Raw genomic sequence first — 23,243 nt, 5'->3', positions numbered from 1 at the left:
CTAATAAGTCCAGGTCATTGTGATGAAGGCGGGGTGGTCATCCTCCTGTTCTGGCTTGGCAGACCTGCGCTCTCTCAGACTCTGACTACATCTCTAGAAGAAAAGACTTAGTTTTAGGTTTTTAGGTTTGTCTGGGATTAGCTTCTGAGGCCCAGCAGTGATCCAAAATATGACATCATCAGTTAGACAGATTGCTCTTTTGTTGCCGGTGTTAGATTAGAGGTTGAACGTGATTATTGGGGCTTTTATGTTCAGGTTTTACCTGGATGCAGTTATCGCTCTGCCTGATGCACAACTCCACTTTGCAGTGCAAGTAGACGTTGCTGTTCTCTCCGGAGAACTGGAACGTGTTGAACGAGAAGTAGTTCGAGGTTCCCAGTCCATTTCCCTCCACCTTCACCGTGTGATCATCAGGGTTCGGGCAGCTGGTCAGACACAGTAAAGCAGGCATGCTAGAGATTGGACAGCAGCAAGCAACCCGGGTCTGATCGATTAGCATCGCCGTGAGTCTCACCCATTGATGATGAGGTTGTATCTCAGGCTTCCATCTGGTGAAGGCCGATTGGTTGCCCAACACGAGTCGGTTACCACAGCAACGATGCTTTCATCCAGTCCACCTGCCTTCAGCTCAACCCAGAGCTTTTCATTCAGCAGGATTTCGGTATTTGAGTCGATAGACTGCCTTCGGTTGGGGTCGGTGTAGGCCTCCATGGTCAGAGTGTAATTCCACTCTCCGGAGGAAATGTGCTGAATCACAGAGCTGGAAAGCAGAGGCACATTTCCACACTAAAAGCTTCCTTTTGCACAGTAAGTCAGTCCTCTCTGAAAACAAACCCTTAATACTTTACTCCACTACACACCTGTGTCTCAGTTTGATGGCCAGGCTCTTCACATCTGGCTGAGCATAATAACAGGAGAAGTCCATTTTAACCACGTCGTGACGGCTGATTTCTCCAGATGTTGAGATGTTCTGTGTCATGATGGTGTTCTTGTGGATGATATGGCTGGTGTTTGCCTGCAGGATCATATGCACACATTAATAATGCACCTTCATGCCTGCCTGCTGTGAATGTTTCATTCCATATTCAACGGTTCCTTCTTTCTTTTTAGTTTAAGCCTTTTTGTTTTGGGTTTTTATCTTAAACAACATTTCCTTTTGTTCTTTTCAGCCAGTCTTGCTGTCTGGGTTTGGTTGCTCCACACCTGTGTCTTGTTTGATTACCCATCACCTGTTTTTAATTTGAGGATCCAAAGAGGATACCCACCATTATCACTGTCCCACAGGTGTTGTCACTGTTGAAGCCAAACGTCACCATGTGGGTGACATTGTCCATTTCACCTGTACAGCTCTGGTCATTGAGGTGTAACAAAGAATAGTCGATGCCTTTGTTCTCTAACAGACAGTTCGCCATAGTTAAAGAAGCCGACTTCTTCCCACAGACCACCGGCTCACCTAAACATCCAGAAGAGAACATTAAAGTCTCTCATCGTTAGTACAGGTGAATTAAGACAGTAATATGTGTCAATGTGGTGGTTATGGTACTCTGCAAATGTCTGGATCTTTATTTTTTACATATTTACATGAAAACAGGAAGAGATTCTCTGAAACATGTTCAAACATGAACATAAATCCAGAATCTGAGGCAGAAACAGAGTTTTTTCTCAGTTCTCAGCAGCTTTAAAGTGAATCTCTGGTCTGAGCTCCTTTATTCTCCAACACAGCCTGAACCCTCTGAGACAAGCTTTCTGTCATTTCTTTAAGGAGTCTTCAGGAATAGTTCTCCAGGCTTCTTGAAGGACATCCCAAAGCTCTTCTTTGGATGTGGGCTGCCTTTTGTTCCGTTCTCTGTCAGATGATCCCACACTGCTTCAATAATGTTGAGGTCCGGGCTCTGGGGAGGATTCATCCCTCCATAAGACCTGTTGCCACTGATTTTCAGTCCACTTCTTGTGTCATTTGGCACAGCTCAGCCTTTTCTCCCTGTTTCCCTTCCTTAAGAACGGCTTCTTGACAGCCACCCTTCCATGGAGACCATTTCTGATGAGGCTTGGGCCAACAGTAGATGGATCAGCTGAAGGTCCAGATGCATCTCTCAGGTCCTGTCAGGTCACAGCTGGATTTTTTCCTCTTTCTTAAGGACATCACTTTCAGATCCTGTTCATCTGCTGTAGATAGTTTTTTAGGCCTGACACTTCTTCTTTTGTCCTCCACTTGTCCAGTTTCCTCAAATGTTTTAAGGACACACTGCACACCATGCTGAGATATGCCAAGTTTTCAGCTAATAGCTCTTTGGGAATCACCTTGTTGCTGCAGAAATCCTATTTTCTGTCTGTCAAACTGTGTTTTCTTTGCTGTTTTTCATAGATGCAGCTAAAGAAATGGGAACAAATGATGTGTCTTTGTGACAGGCTGCTGGTAACAAAGTGCCTAAAGATCCAGTTTAAAATGGCTTCTTTGCTAAGTTGTCTGTTCTGTGTCGACACAACACTGGTTCATCCCTTGAGTTAGGAGCCTTTTTTCTGCCTGAATGGTTCAAAGGTCAGAGTTAAGTGGCTGAACAAAGAAAAAACACTGAAAATGCTCAGGAACAAGGACTGAAGATGAGGGAAAAAGCAGAAAATGTCCAAATAAAAACTTCAGAAAGCTTCAGAAAGCTGCAGAACTGTTGATCAGGACACTTTAAAGGTTACAGGAAAGTCTGGAATAAATGAGGCTCAAGTCAAGACTTTTTCAGAGTAATATCGACTATTAAACATTGATTTCTGTCTGAGAAGTTTACCGAAGCTGTCCATCGGTTTGTACTTTGAGGCAAAGATAGCTCTGCAGAGGCAGCGGGTTTCTCTGCTGACGCCGTCCTCGCCACAGAACTCATGATCACTGCAGAACTTTTCCCGACACACTGCCTGAGGAATAATGGCTGTCAACACACATGCAAGAAGAAATTATTACCTTGACATGAGAAAATAGATTTTTACAGAGATGCTCTGCTGATATCCAGCAGCTTCACAGCAGCTAGAGAAGGAACATTTACAATATTCCTTGAATTCAGACTACAGCATTGAACTGGAGCCCATCTGCAGATGTTTCCTGGACATCTCATGTGTTTAACAAACATCACATTTATATCTTATCACATGTAATTAGATGGTTATAAACAGTTTAAACAGTCTACAAGGTGTGGATATGCCAATATGTTTATTTAAAAGCCACCTTGAAATACCAAGTTGGCTAAAAGTAAAATAAAGAATTTTCTTTCTCAATTATAACTTCATATCAGTTTGTGGAAAAGTCTTACAGCAGCCAGTCGTTGACCTCCAGCCCTCCGCTGTCACGTTGCTGTAGATCCTGCAGGTCTTGGTGTAGGCCTCCAGAAAATGGCATTTGAGACCATCTGTTGGAGGGTATTTGCACAAAGTCTGTGTGCAGGCATCAATGAAAGGCTGCGGGTCAACATAGGAGCTGCATGCAGTGAAAGGAGCCTCCTGCAGGCGATTACACCTGTTTCAACAATACAGTGGAGAAAAACTGGCCATCAAAGACTATTTGTTACAGGGAAAGTGCAGCCAGTAGTTACGAAAGTATCGTGCTCAGGTTTTTTTCTGTGAAATCTGCCGTCACCATTCAGTGGAGGAGTTGCAGTTTATTGCACTGTCAGCAGGTTCAGCATATTTGGTCTCACAGCTGTGGAGCAAAAATGACATAAAACAAAGAAATGGCCGTTAATTTTGCACAAAAGCAGCAGTTTTTCCCCTTAAACAATGTGCATGAGGTCTTACTCTGTGGCACTGTGTTTAGAAACTCTTTCCTGGCTCAGACTTGTGCTTGAATCACCACAGAAACCATCCAAAGTTGCTCCACTCGACCCTAGAGTGAGGAGAGAACATCTAAAGCATCAAACTTTTGAATTATTCTGAAAAACATCACTTAGTTAGTGTTAGAAATACATTATACGCATGTTATTTTGATATAAACCTGTTGTCCTGTGGAGTCACTTTCCACCAATAAGGGAAGGGGATGGAAGCCACAGCCTGGATGACCTTCAGCCTGAGATTTCTCACCTGTTACGTGGATTATTGTGGTGTCGCCATCAAAGAGGACAGTCACGGTGTGGTTGGAGGCTGTCATCCTCGCAGTCACACCTGTCTGGTCTTTGGAAAGCTCCACGCCGTGGACCAGCTGAGCCGTGGCGCTGAGTGTCAGCACTTCGTCGTCCAGCTTCATCGCAGCAGAGGAACAGAGTGAAGGACACATAGATGCTTAAGATGTTTGGCACAAGAGAAACGAGCAATTCCAGACTTCATCAGATGTGTCTGAAGGCAGCAACAAGGGTCATCATGCGTCTGCTGGACAGACAGAGTGCTGCCGTCTGGAAGCAGAGACTCAGCTCTGAGGATGGCATCCCATCCTCAGTCCTTACCAGGAAAGGTGGCCTTCAGCATGTGATGTGAACCATTTAACAGCCAGGAATCTTCTGTGTCTGCTTGCAAAATGTCTGACTTTGACATCATTATTCATCTTAATTTTGTTCATTTCTGTTGGTATTTGTACTAATTATCTCCTATAAAGATATAACTGATTTATAACCTCTTCGTATGTCTGTGTTCTGTTTTATCTTATTAAGCAAAGTCCATCTGAGCTTTGGTTATTGTGGCTGTTGTCACTATAGTAAGTTCTGGGTGTTGTTGGCTCAGTACCCATAGGGTCTGGATAGTGTAGTGGTATGATATCCATCTTTCGTTTGGGGGACCTGGGTTCAAATCCCCTGCATGAAAGGTATTACCTCCAGTAGGGGTCCTTAGGCAAGACCCCCTTACCCTATCTGCCTACCTGTAAGTCGCTTTGGATAAAAGCGTCTGCTAAATGCATAAACATAACATAACATACCGATGCAACACTCTGTTTGCACAGGGTTATACGGTCAGTCCAAACATGAGTGACAAGCTTTTTGTGTTTAGCTTAATCTTGGATACATGCAGTAAAAGGGAAGTTATTCAATGCACTGCCTGCATTCATCAGCTGCTGCAAGTGTAAAAACACCTGGTGGTTTCTGCATGAAAGGTTAGTTAGTTAGTTAAGATGGTAAGAAACACGTCAGAAAAGCTTGTTGAAGCCAGTAAATCACCTGAACTATGCTGCCCTGATTCAGAGAAATCTCTACGCCTTCTCTGTCCAGCTGTAGAATCACACTGTCCAGCAAACCCGTGTCTCTGCGGCGCCTTTCCTTAAAAACCCCCACCACCTGCAGGCCTGGGAGGGACGGGGACCTCAGCAGACGGTACCCACAGCGATCAGGGACGGACCGGCCTCTGCCAGCGAAGTCGATGACCGTGGAGCCGGTCACGGTGCACACGGTGTTCAAGGCACAGCTGCAGCAGGTGAGGAAGGACAGACGGTTACACCACAAACCAGATCAAACGCAGGATTTTACCCCGACGTGTTTACCTGTCGTTGCCCTGGCAACGCTGCATGGGACCACAATCGCTGACAGCTGTTGCGACTCCGCTCACATCACAGGTCACAGTCGAGCAGATGCTCGGGTCGTGCACGGTCGTGTTTGTCTGATAAACCCTCCCTACGAGTTGGGAAAAGCAGCTGAGTTCAGAAAAAGCATTTTAGAATGTGACGATTTTACCTTTTTGGGGCATTAAATCACACCTGAGAGCCTGCATCCGCTCACGTCTGTGACGACACCTCTGTTGGTCTCAGACGTTTGGAATGTCTGTGCTGAAACTGTGAGACCATTAACGAGGGCGTCAGCCTCCTGGAAAGTACCAGAAAGGTCAGGATTAAAACACAAACTCCCCTCCGCGGCCGATTCACGGGATTCACAGCTTTATGTGCTTTATGAACACCAACATCTCATCCTGTTGAAGTGTGAACTATGACGAGTTTGGCTTCATGAGTGAAAAGTTTCAGTTGGAATTCAAAGAGCAGATAAAAATGGCTGACTCAGAGTGATTGAGTGCTCAGTTCGAACACTTTCTAAATGGTAAATGGACTTGTACAGCCCTTTTCTGGTCGAACTGACCACTCAAAGCACTTCTAACACTACATTCTCATACAGCACTTCTTAGGATACACATAACTACGTGCTTTCTAATCACTCACACACACATTCATACCCTGATGGAAGCATCAGGAGGCAATGTGGGGCTCAGTGTCTTGCCCAGAGGCGAAGAGGGGAAGCCAGAGTTGAACCACTGACCTTCCGATTGGTGGGCGACTGCTGACTGCTCTTCCTCCTGAGCTACAGGCTAAGGCAGCTAAGGCTTTAAAGTTTTCTCATGACTGTCTGCAAACACAATCATCCTTTCCCCTCTGCAGCAGTTTAACAGTAAACCAGAAACATTCTACTCTATTTCCTGCAGATTTACTCTCTGAAGCACACCCACAGCTCCACAGACCCCCTTTTCTCTGTTAATGGCTTTACTAAAGTTTATGTTTTTATGCATTTAACAGACGCTTTTATCCAAAGCGACTTACTGATAGACAGATAGGGTAAGGGGGTCTTGCCTAAGGACCCCTACTGGAGATAGTACCTTTCATGCAGGGGATTTGAACCCAGATCTCCCACAAGAAAGGTGGAAATCATACCACTACACTGGATAGTGTAGATGATTGTGGCCACTTAGAAGTGACGGTTTCATGCATGAATCCTCTCTGGTATTTGTTGTATGTTCTCATTCTCACACTGATACGTACCACATTGGTGCTCGTGTAGCCAGAATACGTCTTGATTGCCAGAATTGACTGCTGGTGAAAGTTGCCGAGTTCAACTTGTCCAATCTGGCAACGGGAAATGACTTGTTATTGAGTCCTTTGTGTCTGTATATTTCTTTAATAGCAGCAACACTCACTTCTGACTGCTGACTGTCTCTCAGAGGGATCACATTGACACATTTCCCAGCATACTTGAGGTTTGGCAGGAGTTTGTGAACCCCAGATCCGGTTGGTATTTCTCTCGTGAGTACCGACAGGTTGCCTCTGTCGGCCGTCCCTCCGGACATCAAAATGCAGTCGTTTTGGACTCCAGGTGTGTAGGAGCCTCTGAAGCAAACTGCAAACCTGTTTGCACTGAAGCCCACCTGTTCAGCAGCGGCAGGGACAATAACTGCAAGTCAGAAACTTGAATCTTGAACATAATTACTTGAAATGATTAAATATGATTGTTACCAAATGTATGTATTGATCATTTTTAAAATGAGGCGGCTCATTGGTCACACCGGAGAGGCATAAACAGCATCCTGTTCTGATTCTGCCCAGGAAATGTTTTCCAGAGGGCAAAGGCTGTGGAACCGGGAGCAAATGAGACTGGGACCTAACGAGTCTAATGAGGCGAGCTCTGAAGGCTGCTTATCTGAGAAGGCGGGGCCTAAATATCCTATCCCACTGCCAAAAGGTGGGACGAGCAAAATGTTTGACATTTCCAGGTAGGAGGACGGCCATCCACTGCCTGGAAGACCAGAGCTGGCATCCTCTGGAAGCTGCAAAGCTGACAGATAACAGTAGTTCTGGGAGGGAGCTGAATTCAGGTGAAGAAGCCGGTCCTTCTGGAACCGACCGTCCCATGCGAAGGAGGCTGTAATGAGGCCTATGAGAGGAGATGTGGAGGGAAAGGTTTGCTGCTCTCTGTTAAACTGGAATGCAGACAGTTCCCAGCTCAGTTTGTGAGGACAGTTTCCACTGTACAGGGTGTACAAGCTGTTCTCAGGGCTGGCAGCAGAGGGAGCCTCCGCTTGGCTCTGAGATAAACAGGAGGCGGAGCAGATAATTCACCACCACTGTTAACCTGCCGACTGGATGCTGTCGCAGTTAAGTGCTGAAGCACCAGGTGACGACCTCCAGACTGAAGGCCTCTTCTTAGACGTATTAAAGCACAGTGCAGTGCAAAGGAAATGCATCTAAAAGTCAAAGACCCCTAAGCCAACCCGACACAGAGTATAAATAAACCAAAAAGGCTTTTCTCCTACATCCTGGATCCTGCAGCTGGAAATAAATTGCAGAACATTGCAGAACCGTTTCAAGGGAATAAACTTCTCTTAGTGCGTCTCTAAGTTACGCACAGCGTGTCTTTAGGCTAGAAAGAACAGACCGAGCGAGTGTTTCCTTATGAACAAGGTCCCCATAAGGTGGCTGGAGCCATTCTGCCTGGTTACCAGAGGGAAGACTAGCAGCCCGGGTGGTGGTGACAGTAACCAGCAGATTTAACCAGAGCAGAGCACAAAATCGGTCAAATCTTTTTCCTTTTGCAGACACACTTTTGCCTGTTTTATATATTGTTGGATAATCAGCATTGGATGCAAAAGGATTATTAAAAGAAGGTCCGACTCACATATAGTTTGTCATATTTCTTTCCATAGTAGGTGATGGGGCAGGAAGTGATGTTCATCTCTCCAGAGCTGGTAAAAGTCTGGTATGCTGCAGCTGCCTCTGAAGATAGGAAGATATATATGTTGAGCTTTACTCATTAATGGTCTAAAGTCACTGTCTGACATGGATATATTCAATAATGTGTCACTTAGGAACCAACCAAGTTCAACCTCTTCAACAAGTAACATCAAATGTTTGTTAGGAAGTTAAAAAGTTATGGTGAACAACTGCAAGGTTTATGTAAAGCAAACAGTTACGAACAAATCTATCTCACTGGTTCTAGTGCTGGACCTGCACATGAAAATCAAGCTTTGGGGGTTTATTTCACATCACAATGACCTCCTTAATACCCGGTGGGTTAAATTAAGAGTGAATCGAACCACTGAGGATGTTTGAAGTCATCTTACCTGCCAGCAGGCTGAAAGCAGCCAGACGCAGCATGAAGCAGAACATGTCGGGCGTCTGCTCACAGCCTGAAACAGTCTTCAGAATTTATTTATTTTAGATCTGGAAGGAAGCAGCAGGAGAATGACACCAAGACAAAGTCTAATCTCATCATTTTAACCTTTTAAAGTTGGTTTTTAAAGCTCTTAACGGCCTCACCCCATCGTATTTATCTGAGCTTTTAACTGTAACCCTGGCAGAGCTCTGAGGTCAACAAATCAACTTTTACTGGAAGTGTTCAGGTTAAAATACAAGCCCTGGGGTGACCGAGCCTTTTCTGCTGCTGCCCCCAGGCTCTGGAATAAGCCCCCCCCCCCCCGAGATGCGTCTTATTTCTGACCTGGGCTTCTTTAAATCTAAGATAAAAACATATTTATTTCAGATGGCTTTTAATACCCAGTAGTATGGTGACACTTTTATATTATCTTATTCAATGTTGCTGTATTTTATTTTATTGCGTTTACTGTTATTTTATTGTTTTGTACTTATTCTTTTCTTTATTTATTATCTGCTGTAAAGCACTTTGGTACCGAAATGGATTGTTGTAAAGGGCTGTAGAAATAAATTACATTTACATAATTTATCCAGCAACAATATTTTTCTTTAAATTGATCTGCTCAGCCGCCAAAGCTCAGTAAATTCTCCCGTCTTTGTTGCTCATCTGCATTTCAGGCCTGTCAGATAAAGGCTGGCGAGCTCTGGGCTTCTCAAACCTCCGGAGCGTTTCTCTGGCAGTCTGAGCTTCAGGTCATAATCAACCAACTTGGCCCACCTGGACATTTAGATCTCAGGCTTCAGTTTTTTAAATACATCTTCTCCCAACCCAGAGAAGTCTCCTTCCCAGTTATTCAGTACAAAAAACACAGGATATAGCTGCATTATTCATGTCAGAATGAAACAGTGACTCAAAAAGTAGGTTAATTAATTAGGATTAACCAGCATAACCTCAGGAGTTAGCATGTTAACTGTTAATCTACATGTAAATGTAGTAGTAATGTAGTAATTATAGTCATAAATCACAGCAGTTTGGTAGTTTACACAAAGCAAAAGTTCCACTGCAATACAAAGACACCAGAATCACCTAAATTAAAATATCAGTGTATGCACAGCTGCATATCGCCTCCTTAGAAGGAACCATTAATGTGTCAGACAAAGCAATCCTGCATGTTTATGATGTTCCAAATCTGTTGTACGTTCAGTAAAGGTTCGCTCTGTAGATGCTCAGATCTGTGAGAGTCATGGTGATAATGAAGATCGATTTAAAAAGCATTTCGAGGGCAACACTGAGCCAAAAGCTTGTTTCTTACCCTGTGGAGGAACTGTGGGACAGCAGGGCAGTCGAACCGCTCTAAGTCTGAGAAGAAGCTCCTGTGGAGTGTTTTTCTGCTGGATATGAATCCACAAATGAGTCAGCAGAGTGAACACAGTCTCACAGACTGTTGTTTTACCCTTTTGTTCTCCCAGGCTGACTTCTGTCAGGGAACATTCCTGTTTCAAAGGACTGTAATCCAACGAGAATATTTCAGGTGTCAGATTCGTCAATCACGTACAAGTCTGTGTTTGTGCTGCTCGTTTGCATCTCCAGGCTGCCGTGAACGTGTCTTCATAACTGGTGAAGAGGTGCAGAGTGAAAGGCCACAAAGATCCACAATAGCCATGCAATATATTCATGAATGAATAAGGAATTTTTATGTTTTTTAGGGTTTTTACTGTTTGTTTAACTTATTTGGTGATTTTGCTTTTATATTGCACAAATGGGAGAAGCTCTGGTGAATTTTGTTGATTTGGAAGTGATCCAGATCACAGAATAAGTGTTTTTTCTGTTTGAAATGATTGTTCCAGGATCTCTTAGCTCTTCTACAGACTCGTGGTTTCCTTTGGTCAATCAGTCACTGAAATAACTTGTTTATCAGCTCCAGTGCACTCTCATCAGCCCTCCACCACCGTGCTTGACAGCTGGTATGAGGTGTTTGTGCTGATATGCTGTGTTTGGTTTCCTCCAAACGTGCTGCTGTGCATTAGGACCAAACATCTCCACTTTGCTCTGGTCTGTCCAAAGGACATTGTTCCAGAAGTCTTGAGCTTTGTTCAGATGCAGCTTTGCAAACCTAAGCTGTGCTGCCATGTTCTTTTTAGAGAGAAGAGGCTTTCTCCTGCAGCCCTTCCAAACAAGCCATCCTTGTTCAGTCTTTTTCTAACTGTGCTGTCATGACCTTTAACCTTTAACCTGCTAACTGAGGCCTGTAGAGTCTGAGATGTAGCTCTGGGCTTCTTCACCTTGGGGTGACCTTTAACCTTTAGCATGCTAACTGAGGCCTGTAGAGTCTGAGATGTAGCTCTGGGCTTTTTCACCTTGGGGTGACCTTTAACCTTTAACATGCTAACTGAGGCCTGTAGAGTCTGAGATGTATGACCTTTAACCTTTAACATGCTAACTGAGGCCTGTAGAGTCTGAGATGTAGCTCTGGGCTTTTTCACCTTGGGGTGACCTTTGACCTTTAACATGCTAACTGAGGCCTGTAGAGTCTGAGATGTAGCTCTGGGCTTCTTCACCTTGGGGTGAACTTGCTGGGACGTCCACTCCTGGGAAGATTGACAGCTGTCCTGAATGTTTTCCACTTGTGAATAATCTTTCTCTCTGTAGAATGATGGACTCCAGATAGTTTGGAAATGGCCTTATAACCCTTCCCAGACTGATGGGCAGCAGCAGCTGCTTCTCTGAGATCATTGCTGGTGTCTTTCCTCCTTGGCATCATGTTAACACACACCTGAAAACTGACAGAACTCCTGCTTTTATAGAGCTGCTCACACTGACTGATGATCAATAATCAGAGCATTGATCAGCAGCTCCTGGCTGATTCTTACCCTCTTAGTTCCTGTGGAAGCAGGAAGGGTTCACTTAGTTTTTCACACACTGCTTCTGTGTTTTTTGTTCAGTAAATCATGACACAGTGTAATATGTCATGTGTCGTTCATCCGAGGTCGTTTTAACACCTGATTAGAACCGGATTTTTTGTGTACTTTCTATTTTTACACGACAGAAGATAACTGGCTGGACAATAGAGAAAACATCCCATAGCAGAAATGTTCAGGCTGTCTAAAGACAGATGTGCTCTGGAATGTTACAAGGCAGGAATGAGTTTGACAGACTCTTTGTAAATCGTGTGACTGATTATTTCTTTTACCTTTCCGGAGGGACAGATGGAAAGCTCAGGTGTGGCCAATCACTAACAGGCTGAGCACAAAGAAAAGTAACAAAGCATCACATTAGGTAACACAGCAGAGTATCTGAAGCCATTTGTGACTCAGCAGGTTGAATTTTTCATGTTTTCAACAATTCTTCTGAAATGTTTCTGCGTGTCAGAACTGGCAGAACAACGGTTTAATCTTTCCTAAACAGTAAATCCAGTCTGACTTCCAGCTGTTCATTATGTATCATGTTATTGGCACATATAAGGCGTTCAAACTATCTCCTGAAAAGAGTTAAATGTAGTGTGAGGCCTTTCTACTTTTAGATAAAGAAATCTCTCCTAAAATGCACTTGGAGGAAACTCCAAGTCCTGCATGAGCGTTTCAACAAAGTAGAAAAGTGCTCCGTAGGAAGAGACTATTTACAGTCCATTTACTTCTGCCTGCTAACGTGAATACAGCCACGTAGTAAATGCAACAGCAACAAACGAAGATAAGGCTGTTTTCTACTTTAAACACAGCAGCTGTCTTACTCCACAACAACAAATCTGTGGCCTCACCTGCTAACCTGCCCCCTGTTTCACCCCCTCAGCCACAGCATGACCTTAATGCACTGCTTTGCAGATAATATATCACAGTATTGTTTTGTAAGAGTGATTTCAGGACCCTGCAGCTTGGGGTTGGACTGCATTTAAATGCATTTGAAGAATTGTTTGACTGACTCATTTGAACACATTAAGTTTTGATTTTCAAAGCAGCAGGTAAATAAAATAGGTTTATATTTCTCGTTATTTTACGTTCATAAGAAATATACTGTGATGCATGAATGCTTGAAACATTTATTTTGACTCTCATCTGACTGTTAACAGAGTACATATAGTGAAGATGGTGTATACAACACAAAGTTAAAGGATTAAAGAGAGAAAACTAACGTCATTTTAACACATATATGCACTTAAAAATAAAGCGATAAAAGTAAAATCAAAACCTTCGGATGAATGTTTCCATCCTCACAGAAAGGCTCTCGTCTCTTTACAGTATGTTGCACTTAGAGGAGCCATGCTGAAGTATCTTCAGTGTAACAATGAGCTTAACAGACTTTCTGAACCAGGGATAGAAAAAAGCATAGATCAACGGGTTCAGGCAAGAATTTATATGTAAAAGCCAGATTTCTATTGGCAAAGATGCGGTGCTTAGTGAGTTTTCCTTTTGAACAAAATACGAGCAGTGCATTGGAGAGTAACACGTCAGAAATGTAATAACAACTATACCGAGAGTTCTGGCAGCTTTTATCTCAGATTTCATGACGTGCATTAGCCCTCCTGTGTTGGAACCTTCCTGAAGACGTGTCTTTGAGGGCTTGAGTGTTACAGCTGCAATATGACACCTCATTGCACGAGCCTGAGACACAGCCACCACAAAAACTCTCACATGCAAAACTATGATGACAGTAACAGGGGCAACAAAGAGCAGAATAAAGTCAATGATTCCCTCAATGTAGTTAAACACAATGACACACTCTCCATAGCAGGAATTGTACCTGCGTGGCTGTTTGAATTCATCCCGAAACATCACAGAGATGTATAACATGGAACAGGTCCAACACAGGACACTAATGACTGAAACTCTTCTTACAGTGATTTTCTGGTGGTAATTCAGAGGGTTACAAATAGCCACATAGCGGTCGGCTGATATGAGCACCATTGTTCCCACTGCAGCAAAGGTAACGATGTAGCTTACGCTGCCATAGAGGGTACATATGGGGTCACCGAGAAACCAGCAGCCGTCTGTGAGGATGATCAGAAAGGACATGAGGAGCCCGACAAAGAAATCTGAGACAGCCAGAGAGAGGAGGAGGAGGTTGGTGGGGGTGTGAAGCTGCCTGGATTAAAACAGGAGCATCACATATTATGTTGTTTTTACAGTCCACAATGAAAGGCAATAACATTTAGCACATAGCATCCACAGGTAAACAGTAAAAGCAGCGTAAAAAGTCAAATATATCACGAAATGTTTGTTTTCTTCTATAAAACACATTAATCACTTTATATGGACAAGTTAAATAAATGTGTTAGTACTTGAAGTGGGAGATGGAGATGATGACGAGCAGGTTGAGAGTTGTAGTAAGAAGAGAGATGAAGGACAATAAGGTGAAAGTGAGCACAGCCTCAGTGTATGAGCGCTTCTGCTTCCTGCAGGAGGAGTTGATATGTGGGAAGCAGAGTTCAGTGTCTTCCATCGTTAGAGAAGCTGAGAGCTCAAGCAGCTTTGAGGCCAAACCCCTCCTTCATCCAGCTGTTACTACATTTATTTGCTCTGTTGCCATGCAACACGTTTTTTCTCCTAATGATTCTGTCGGCCAAAAGTAATCTCAGTAATCAACAACTTCTTCATCAACTTATGATGTTTTTGGGGCCATAGCTATAATATGGCAGAAAATTTTGATTTGTAGGACAGTTTCCAGTCTTCTTGGATAATTTGTTGTTCACCAGGCTCTTGTTTTCCATGTTAAAGGAGATGTTAGTGGACCCCAATGCAGACAGACCGGCAGCTAACTGGTGGTGAACCAAAGAAATGATTCAATCAAACCAAAGATGCTGCAGAACAGCTCATTCACAAACTCCAAATGAACAAAAAGCAAAGCAGAAAGAGGGTGAAGGACCTGAAAATTGTAGGTTTTAAACTACAACAAACTAGCAAACATGAAGAGAAATGGAGCGATATATATGTACAGGGGGGATTGATGAGTGGAGAAACAGCAGGTGAGGCTTGAACAGGTGTGCGTGGAGACCAGAGGAGACCAAGACAGTCCAGGAGATACAGAGACAATGGCAGGAAGTGAAAGAAATTAAACTAAACCAAAGACCGAAAACTGTCCACCGGGTTGGCCTGAAAAGTGCCACCTCAGCTGACTTATTTCACTGTGGGGGAGCAGGAGCTTCTCTCAGGCTGAGCCCAGCTGCTCTAAAACCAAACTGAGTTAACTTCCCAAGGAAACTGCGATGCCTCCACAGCTGGAGTGCACCCTCTGTTTTATCCCTTATAAAAATGGTTCAGTCTGACTTCCAGCTGTCTCCCACCACCAGATGGTGGTAAGTTGACAGCAGAGAACCACATTTAATGGGCTTGTGTTTTTGTTCTGTTAGATTTTTTTATCTTAATATGTATGAGATTTCCTGATTTGCTCCTCTTGTGGTTATTCATTTGTTGTTGAGGTTTGTGCTGTCACTTTACAGCCAGAGGGTTCCTGTTCTGTGGGCAGTTTTCATTTTCTCCCCATGCATGCCTGGGTTCTTTCTGGGTGTTTTGGCTTACTCTCAGTTAAAATACATACATATTTTGGTAAATTAACATTTCTAAATTGACCGTAGAGGTGAGTGTGCATGGTTGTTTTCCTCTGTGATGGACAAGCGATCTCTCCAGGAACACCCTGCTGCTCATCAAATGGCAGCTGAGATTGCCTCCAGCTCCACCACAGTACTGAATTGGATTAAGTGGGTATAGATAAATGGAGATGATTTGTGCAAAAGCAGTCATTCTGAGGTTTTCGGGGAGTGGGAGCAGGTTACAAAGCATTCAACCCTGGGTTGTCATGGTTTGTTTATGTTTCTGTTTCTGTATTTATCAGACGCTTTTATCCAAAGCGACTTACAAATGAAGATATAACAGCTTTATAAAAGCTAACAATAAGCTACATAGAAGGAACCCAGGAGTCCGACTCTGTCAGAGGGGACAGAGTAGAGATAGGGTGCAGGCATAGAAGGAAGTGCAGAAAGATAAAGTGCAGAGATAGAGGGGGGAGGGAAGTACAAGGTAAGTGCTGGGATAGGAGATGCTCTCTGAAGAGCTGGGTTTTCAGGAGCTTCTTGAAGATAGACAGGGACGCCCCTGTTCTGGTAGCGCTCGGTAGGTCATTCCACCATCGTGGGACGACACATGAACAGAGTTTGGATTGTCTTAGGCGTGGTGTAGGAGCTGCTAGACGACCATCCTGGGACCAACGGAGGGACCCAGTTGGGACAGAAGCCTTTGCAAGAGCATTCAAGTAGATGGAGCCGCTCCATTAAGCTCTTTGTAGCTAACATCAGGGACTTGAACCTGATGCGGGCGGCTAAGGGCAGCCAGAGGAGCTCAATGAACAGAGGGGGGACGTGTTCTTTTTGGCTGAATGTTTGGATGACAAATACATTCAGCCATATTTCTAGAAATGAGAGCTGCCCCATCCAAAGTAGGATATAAATATCGGCATATTGTTGGCGAACCACAGTCTTGAGGTGAGGGCGGAGCCTCCTCTTCCTGACCATCACCCAGTCAGCCAGGGTTCCCAACTGGCCGGGGTCCGCTGAGGGATTTCAGGATTAGCTATGCTAGTTTAGTTCCACACTTACTAATTCAGCTAGCTAGCATGTTCATTTCAATGGTGCCAAGTTTCCAGTTCAGAAACTACAAATTGATTTGGTGGGAGAACAAGAGAGACAGTATGATTTGTTCTTGTTTTCATTAGGATAAATTATCTCCCTATACTGTGGTCCTCGTTCTCAATGCATTTTTGCCATTGGGAATTGGCCCGCTTTTTCCCAATTTTCCGGAATTCCGGTCGAGTAATGAGAGAGGAAAAATACAAGCACACTTCTCCCGATCGGCGCGCACGCAGCGATGTGTTTTTTATTCCGGTCGGACCATCGCTGAGGGAGGAGTAGCGCGCCGAAAAACAGGGCCGAAACGGGAGAATAATAAGTATGCACAATAGTAATATGTGTGCCTTGCCTTTGGCATTGGCACCCATAATCACATTTATATCAAACCTTTTTAATTTTGTAGGAACCCATGGCAACATAACCTCATGAACTCAGCACAGTTACTTTAGTTAGTTACTTTCAATTAAGGACTTTCCTCTTTTCTACTGACAGTTCAGCTGCAGCACAACTGAAGTTCAGTCAGTTCGACTGCAGTCACCTGCGTGCTCGAGTAAAGCAGAAATGAGTTCACTCACAGTTCCTGGAAGGCGCTGCAGCTGAAGTCCTGGTTGGCGAGCTGGATTAGGAGGCCTTCGTTGACAAATGGCAGAAGAGGAGCCATCTTCAGTGAGAACCACAGCGTGATGGACTCAGGGTCGCTGTAGTTAAGCAGACATAGGCTCTCCTGGACTCCAAATACATCCAGAACATTCATTCTGGATTCATTGGTGCCCTGTGGTGAAACAAAAAACTGTAAATCTCGGATACAATACAGCGCATTTATTTATTTTCTTATTAATCAATTTTAAAAAATTTGGTAAACAAAGTGGCACCTCATATGATTCCTGGACTAAAGCCACAGTAATAATTCTGATAATTTATTCATCTTAAAAAACTTTCTCACTTTCATTAAATTGAATTGCTGTAACTATGTGTTTCACATATGTGTTTAAGAAGATAGAAATGATAACAGAAACAGAAACAGAAATTCAGACGACACTTGATGGGGAGATTTAAAGAGATGTCAGTTAATTGCTCTGTGGATGCCCTCTAGCTGTGGAAAATTTAAAAGGCTTCTCATACCACTGCTATGATGATGATACCCAGCTCTATCTGTCATTCCCACCTGACGACCACACGGTCTCACCAGACTATCTCTCTGAGATACTGACATGGATGAAAGCCCATCACCTCCAACTAAACCTCTCTAAAACTGAGCTGCTCATCTTCCCAGCCAAACCAACCCTACACCACAGCATCTGCATCCAAACTGAATCTCTATCTCTTGCTCCATCAAAGGTAGCTAGAAACTTGGGTGTCATGATGGGTGACAGCTGACCTTTAAAGATCATGTTGCCTCCATCGCTCGATGGTGGCCACACCTAACCCAACACGCCACCGAGCTCCTGGTGCAGTCTATGGTCATCTCCCGCCTTGACTACTGCAACGCCATCCTAACTGGTCTCCCAGCCTGTGCTGTGAAACCTCTGCAGATGGTCCCAATGCAACAGCTTCCATCTACCTGAACTACTTACCCTATACTTCCCTCTATGCCTGCACTCTATCTCTACCCTGTTTCCTCTAACAGAGCCTGACCAGTGGTTTCCTTCCATGTAGCTAATTGTTAGCTTTGATGTTAGCTGTAATGTTATATCCTCGCTTTGAATAAAAACATCTGCCAATGCATAAACATAAACAGATTTCCTCAACCCTCAAACTCAGCACCAGCTCCCCTAAGGGCTGTGTGCTTATCGCTCTACTCTACATCCTTCAAACCCATGACTGCATCCCTGTCCTCTCTATCAACAGCACGGTGGGGTTCATCTCTATGGGGATGGGGGTGAGTCTGCATACCAGGATGAGGTGGAACGGGTGTCAGAATGGTGTATATATGACAACCTGGTATTAAACACCACTAAGACTAAAGAGCTGATCATAGACTTCAGAAGGAAGGAAACAGACATTCAACCCCTGTTCATGAGAGGCAACTGTATGGAGAAGGTCTCAGAAATTCAGTTTCTGGGTCCACATGCAGGAAAACCCATCCTGGAGTATTAACACCACAACCATCATCAATAAGGCACAGCAGAGTTCCTGAGAGTGCCCAGGAACAACCACCTCCCACAGAGACTGCTTGTGTCCTTCTACCGTTGCCCCATTGGGAGCATAATAACTCACTGTCTGTTTGTGGTTCTCCAGCTGCAGGAGACAGGAAAGCACCCCAGAAGGTCATGACTACGGCACAGAAGGTCATCAGCTCCCCTCTCCCCTCCCTGGAGGATCAGGACGACAACTTTTATGCCAGAAGGGCATCAAACAATGTGCAATTTCACCTCCTGCTGCAGTCGTATGTGTGCTCAATGTTCACAAATGGTGACTCTTGTTTTTTAGGCTTTTATTTATTCACTTAGTATTTTGGAGGTTTCAGATGCCCTTTTTCATTGTTTTGCACCAATAACTGCATTTGGATGGCATGGTATCCTAGGTGGACTAGGGATACTCCTGGGCTACTCATAGGGACCGGCGGGTGTCAGTCTCCTAGGTGTGGTACCAAAGTAAACATTTGATATTGACAGAGAGTAACTGATTGGGTTTTTATGATACTCCTAGCTTATGTAAAAGAACCACACAAGAGATTAAGTGAATTTCAACCTGTGCAAAGGGGTAGAGTTGTTTCAGCTGTGGCACACAGATGTGAGTCCAAGCCACTCCGACTCTCCACCTGCAGCAGCTTTGTTTTTATTGAGCAGGGGAAGGAGAAGGGGTTACAAGAAGTTGACAAGGATGTGCAAAGTTTCCTGTTTTCTGTACATTCATATGAGGTCAAATGTCACAACAAGCAGAAGCGGAAACGTACAGTATGCAAATCACAAGATAACTATTAAAAACTCTAACAGTAACCAATTCTGTGTGAGTTGTAGGGTAATTATTCGTGAATTGGTGCACAACAAACAAGACGGTCCAACGTGATATTGAATTGAATTTCTTATGTTTTAAACTGCATTACAAAAAAATGGTTCTTTTGATTTTGAATGACTTGACAGTTTTTATGGCCACTAAGATACATTCAAAGTATTTGGTTTTATATTATTTCCATCATGTCACCACAGTTTTAGCACTGAGCTTCAAAAGCCCCAAAACTTCATTGTTTGGTTTTTGCAAAAAGTCTACAAATCACATCTATCATTATGCCTTATGTATTGGAGATGGATGGATAAATGCTATTTTCTCAATTTTCTACATTAATAAAAAAAAAATACCATACATTTCTCTAAAAGTGAAGGTGTTTGAAATCTTTCTGAATGTTGTGTGTCGCAATTATCCCAACTTCAAATGTCCAGTTGTTAATAGCCTATCAGGGCACCACAATTACCCTGAAATTACTTAATAAAAAACAAAGAATGAGAATTTCTGCAACAGGCACTTGATTAAATAAAAACAGCAAATTTGTGTGTCCAGATTCAGGCAGTGACGGTTTAACTCTAGATTACATCTGTCAGTTGTCAGTGGAGCAATCTGTAATGTTTCATAAATGCTGAAAACATTTATTTTGACCCTATCCTCTGTCTATCCAACAAGATCTGTTGCTCACATCATACAGAGCCTCAGGCCACGAACACAGCAGCAGCATTATAGTGAAGGCAGGGTATACAACCCCAAGTCAAAGGATTATAGAGATATTATAGAGAAGAGGAAACTTATATTAATTTTGTGCATTTAAATGCATGTATTGACAGACTCTTGGATGTCTCTGGATTATTTCTTCTCTCTTCACACAAAAGAGCTCATGCCAGTGACAGAACACTATCTCTTTACAGTATGTTGGCCTTAGAGGAGCCATGCTGAAATATCTTCAGTGTAACAATGAGTTTAACAGATCTGCGGAACCAGGGATAGAAAAAAGCATAGATCAGAGGGTTCAGACAAGAATTGAAATAGAAGATCCAGATTTCTATTGCCACTGATGTAAAACCAAACAAAAAATTCTGTTCTGCAAAGGAAGAAAAGTAATATGGACAGTAACACGTCAGAAATGTAATAACAACTATACCGAGAGTTCTGGCAGCTTTTATCTCAGATTTCATGACGTGCATTAGCCCTCCTGTGTTGGAACCTTCCTGAAGACGTGTCTTTGAGGGCTTGATTGTTACAGCTGCAATATGACACCTCATTGCACGAGCCTGAGACACAGCCACCACAAAAACTCTCAGATAGAGAACTATGATGACAGTAACAGGTGCAACAAAGACCAAAATAAAGTCAATGATTCCCTCAATGTAATCAAAGGCAATGACACACTCTCCATAGCAGGAATTGTACCTGCCTGGCTGTTTGAATACATCACTCAATAAGACAGCGATGTATATAATACTACAGGTCCAACACAGGACATTAAAGACTGAAACTCTTCTTACAGTGATTTTCTGGTGGTAATGCAGAGGATCACAAATAGCTACATAGCGGTCGACTGATATGAGCACCATTGTTCCTACTGGGGCAGTGACGATTGTGGAATCTAAAAAACTATATACAGCACATATTTGATCACCGAGATACCAGCAGCCGTCTGTGAAGATTATCAGAAAGGACATGAGCAGGCCAACGAAGAAATCTGAGACAGCCAGAGAGAGGAGGAGGAGGTTGGAGGGAGTGTGGAGCTGCCTGGAGTAAAATAGAAATAGTAAAATAGAAGCATCACATCAAATCGTTTGTTCAACAGTTTTTGAAAAGCCACAATAACAATTAGCACATATGATTAAAAAGTAAACAGTAAAAGCAGCGTAAAATGACAAATAATCACATCCAGAAACAATATTTTCTCCAATTAAACATATTAATATCTGCTACTTGGATGAGTGAATAAATGTGTTGGTACTTGAAGTGGGAGATGGAGATGATGACGAGCAGGTTGAGAGACGTAGTAAGCAGAGAGATGAAGGACAATAAGGTGTAAGAAAGCACAGCCTCAGTGTATGAGGGCTTCTGCTTCCTGCAGGAGGAGTTGATATGTGGGAAGCAGAGTTCAGTTTCTTCCATCGTTAGAGAAGCTGAGAGCTCAAGCAGCTTTGTGACCAAACCTGTCTGTGATCAAGCTCATTTATCCCTTTTCTCCATGTCATCTGTTTTTTCAGTTGTCATGCAACATGTTATTTTCGGTCACACTGTAGCCAGGTCACGCCTTGTCTCATAGGGCTCTGCCTGGAAACGCCACAGATTGACACCTTCACATGAGCCCACCATCCGCGGGGAGGAAATTTCAGGTCCTGTGCGGTGTGAGCTGGGCAGGGGGCAATAGGAGCAATAGGGGCCTGGGCAAGACGATTTCTGGATTAAAAAATGTCTCTAAGGATGTAGGATATTATGCCACTGGTGGGGAAGAGCAATACCAACCCGATGAAGTATGGCTTGCCTCCACATACAGAGTAGATTTTGGGGGGATGAAGTGATGAAATGGTCAGAATGGTGTACACATAACAGGCTGGTCTTAAACACACCCATGTCTAAAGAGCTGATCATAGACTTCAGAAGGGTGGAAATAGACAGATTGCTGTCATGGCTACAGAAGCCGCTAAGGAGGGATCCAAGAGCAGACACAGAGAGATGGGGAAAAAGAAACTGATTTATTAGTTGTAATGGTGCAAGGTAGGTCCACAGATAGTTTATGCATTTGGCAGATGCTTTTATCCAAAGCGACTTACACTGGTAGGCAGGTAGGGTAAGGAGGCAGTACCTTTCATGCAGGAGATTTGAATTCAGGTCACCCACATGAAAGGTGGCAATCTTTCCACTACACTATCCAGTCCCATCTCTAGGAAGAAAGGAGGAACGAATAAATGGGTCCAAGAAGTAATCAAATAGAGATAGCCGTTTGCTCAGTGAGGGCTTACTGTGTCTTCAGGAAGGTTCCAACACAGGAGGGGCAATGATTGATGCTGGTTGTAGTGTAGTGTAGGCTTCCACTGGTGGGCCTGATTGCCAACAGCGACTGTAAAACAATCTGGCAAAGACTGGAGCTCCTGCAGATCCTTAAGAGGCAAGCTCTAATGAGCGCAGGCGAGCAGCAGGTGTGCCGGCAGGAACAGTCCAGACTCCGTTCTGGACTTCCTGGATACCTGCTCAGCCCCTCCTGGAACTCAGAACAAAACCACAATACCACAGCCAAGTGCAATAATGGCAGTACCCCACCTTCAATGGCTGCCTCCAAGCAAGCCGGAAGACTCACGCCTCCTGGAACGGTTGTAGTCAGCAATAAGGGATGGATCCAGTCTGTAGTGGCGAGGAACCCAGGCTCATCTTTGGCTGACAACTATACCCGCTGACTGGGCAAATACTGAGGAGCAGGATAGCGATGAAGGTCAGCCAGGCGACTGTTGCATTCAGCAGAGCGAAGAAGGGCCTCTTTAGTTTGGGTCCAAACTCATTATGCTCTCTGTAAGTGGTGTTGGACTGAGAGTATCTCAAGATCCCTTTCCTCCTCCGGGAATAACTGAGGCTGGTAACCAAGGGAGGCCTTGTAGAGGGATAGACCAGTAGCTGAGCAGTTCAGGGAATTATGAGCATATTCCACCCAGCACGGTTGTTGGCTCCAGGTGGATGGATTATTCTATACTACACAACAGAGTGCAGCACAGGCTCCTGATTTAGCCGCTCCGTCTGGCCATTGGACTGGGGATAGCATCCGAAGTTTAATGAAACCTTGGCCCCGAGAGCCGTGCAGAATGATTTCCAAAACTGAGATATGAACTGGGGACCCCGGTCAGAGACTATATCTGAGGGGATGC

At 43.9% G+C, this 23,243-nt stretch overlaps 2 protein-coding genes across 2 annotated transcripts; both read right to left on the bottom strand.

Annotated features, from left to right (window-relative positions):
- LOC140319283 (alpha-tectorin-like) lies at nt 1-5,330 on the bottom strand (the record flags this gene model as incomplete). Its single annotated transcript, XM_072396871.1, has 11 exons — nt 1-93; nt 263-425; nt 515-760; nt 861-1,015; nt 1,266-1,453; nt 2,781-2,918; nt 3,297-3,499; nt 3,620-3,682; nt 3,778-3,865; nt 4,060-4,216; nt 5,124-5,330. Coding segments are annotated over 11 exons (1,701 nt in total), but the record flags the coding sequence as incomplete, so codon positions are not given.
- Nucleotides 5,331-6,351: 1,021 nt separating this feature from the next.
- Nucleotides 6,352-21,498, bottom strand: LOC140319282 (uncharacterized). Its single transcript, XM_072396870.1, has 13 exons — nt 21,338-21,498; nt 20,877-21,123; nt 20,278-20,642; nt 18,238-18,307; nt 16,998-17,194; nt 14,083-14,196; nt 13,640-13,886; nt 13,276-13,405; nt 8,779-8,844; nt 8,334-8,431; nt 6,859-7,086; nt 6,704-6,787; nt 6,352-6,378 (listed from the first exon to the last, which is right to left on the bottom strand). Exons 1-13 carry the CDS (start codon nt 21,496-21,498, stop codon nt 6,352-6,354), a joined length of 2,034 nt encoding a protein of 677 aa, XP_072252971.1.
- Between the last annotated feature and the right edge of the window lie 1,745 nt (nt 21,499-23,243).

Source organism: Leuresthes tenuis, unplaced genomic scaffold (assembly GCF_036924035.1).
Source record: "Leuresthes tenuis unplaced genomic scaffold, fLeuTen1.0.hap1 SCAF_12, whole genome shotgun sequence".
Classification (NCBI taxonomy): Eukaryota; Metazoa; Chordata; class Actinopteri; order Atheriniformes; family Atherinopsidae; genus Leuresthes; species Leuresthes tenuis.
The sequence above is the reverse complement of the archived record's forward strand: the minus strand, read 5'-3'. Positions and strand labels throughout refer to the sequence as shown.

Bases quoted from the DNA above. Each gene is read 5' to 3' on its own strand.
- LOC140319282 (XM_072396870.1), bottom strand. From the start codon at position 21,498: ATGGAAGAAACTGAACTCTGCTTCCCACATATCAACTCCTCCTGCAGG. The intron at 13,406-13,639 runs GTAAGAAGAGTT...GCTGTGTCTCAG, and splicing joins ATTACCACCAGAAAATCACT to GCTCGTGCAATGAGGTGTCA. The intron at 8,845-13,275 runs GTATAGTTGTTA...AGACTGTTTCAG, and splicing joins AAAAGCTGCCAGAACTCTCG to GCTGTGAGCAGACGCCCGAC.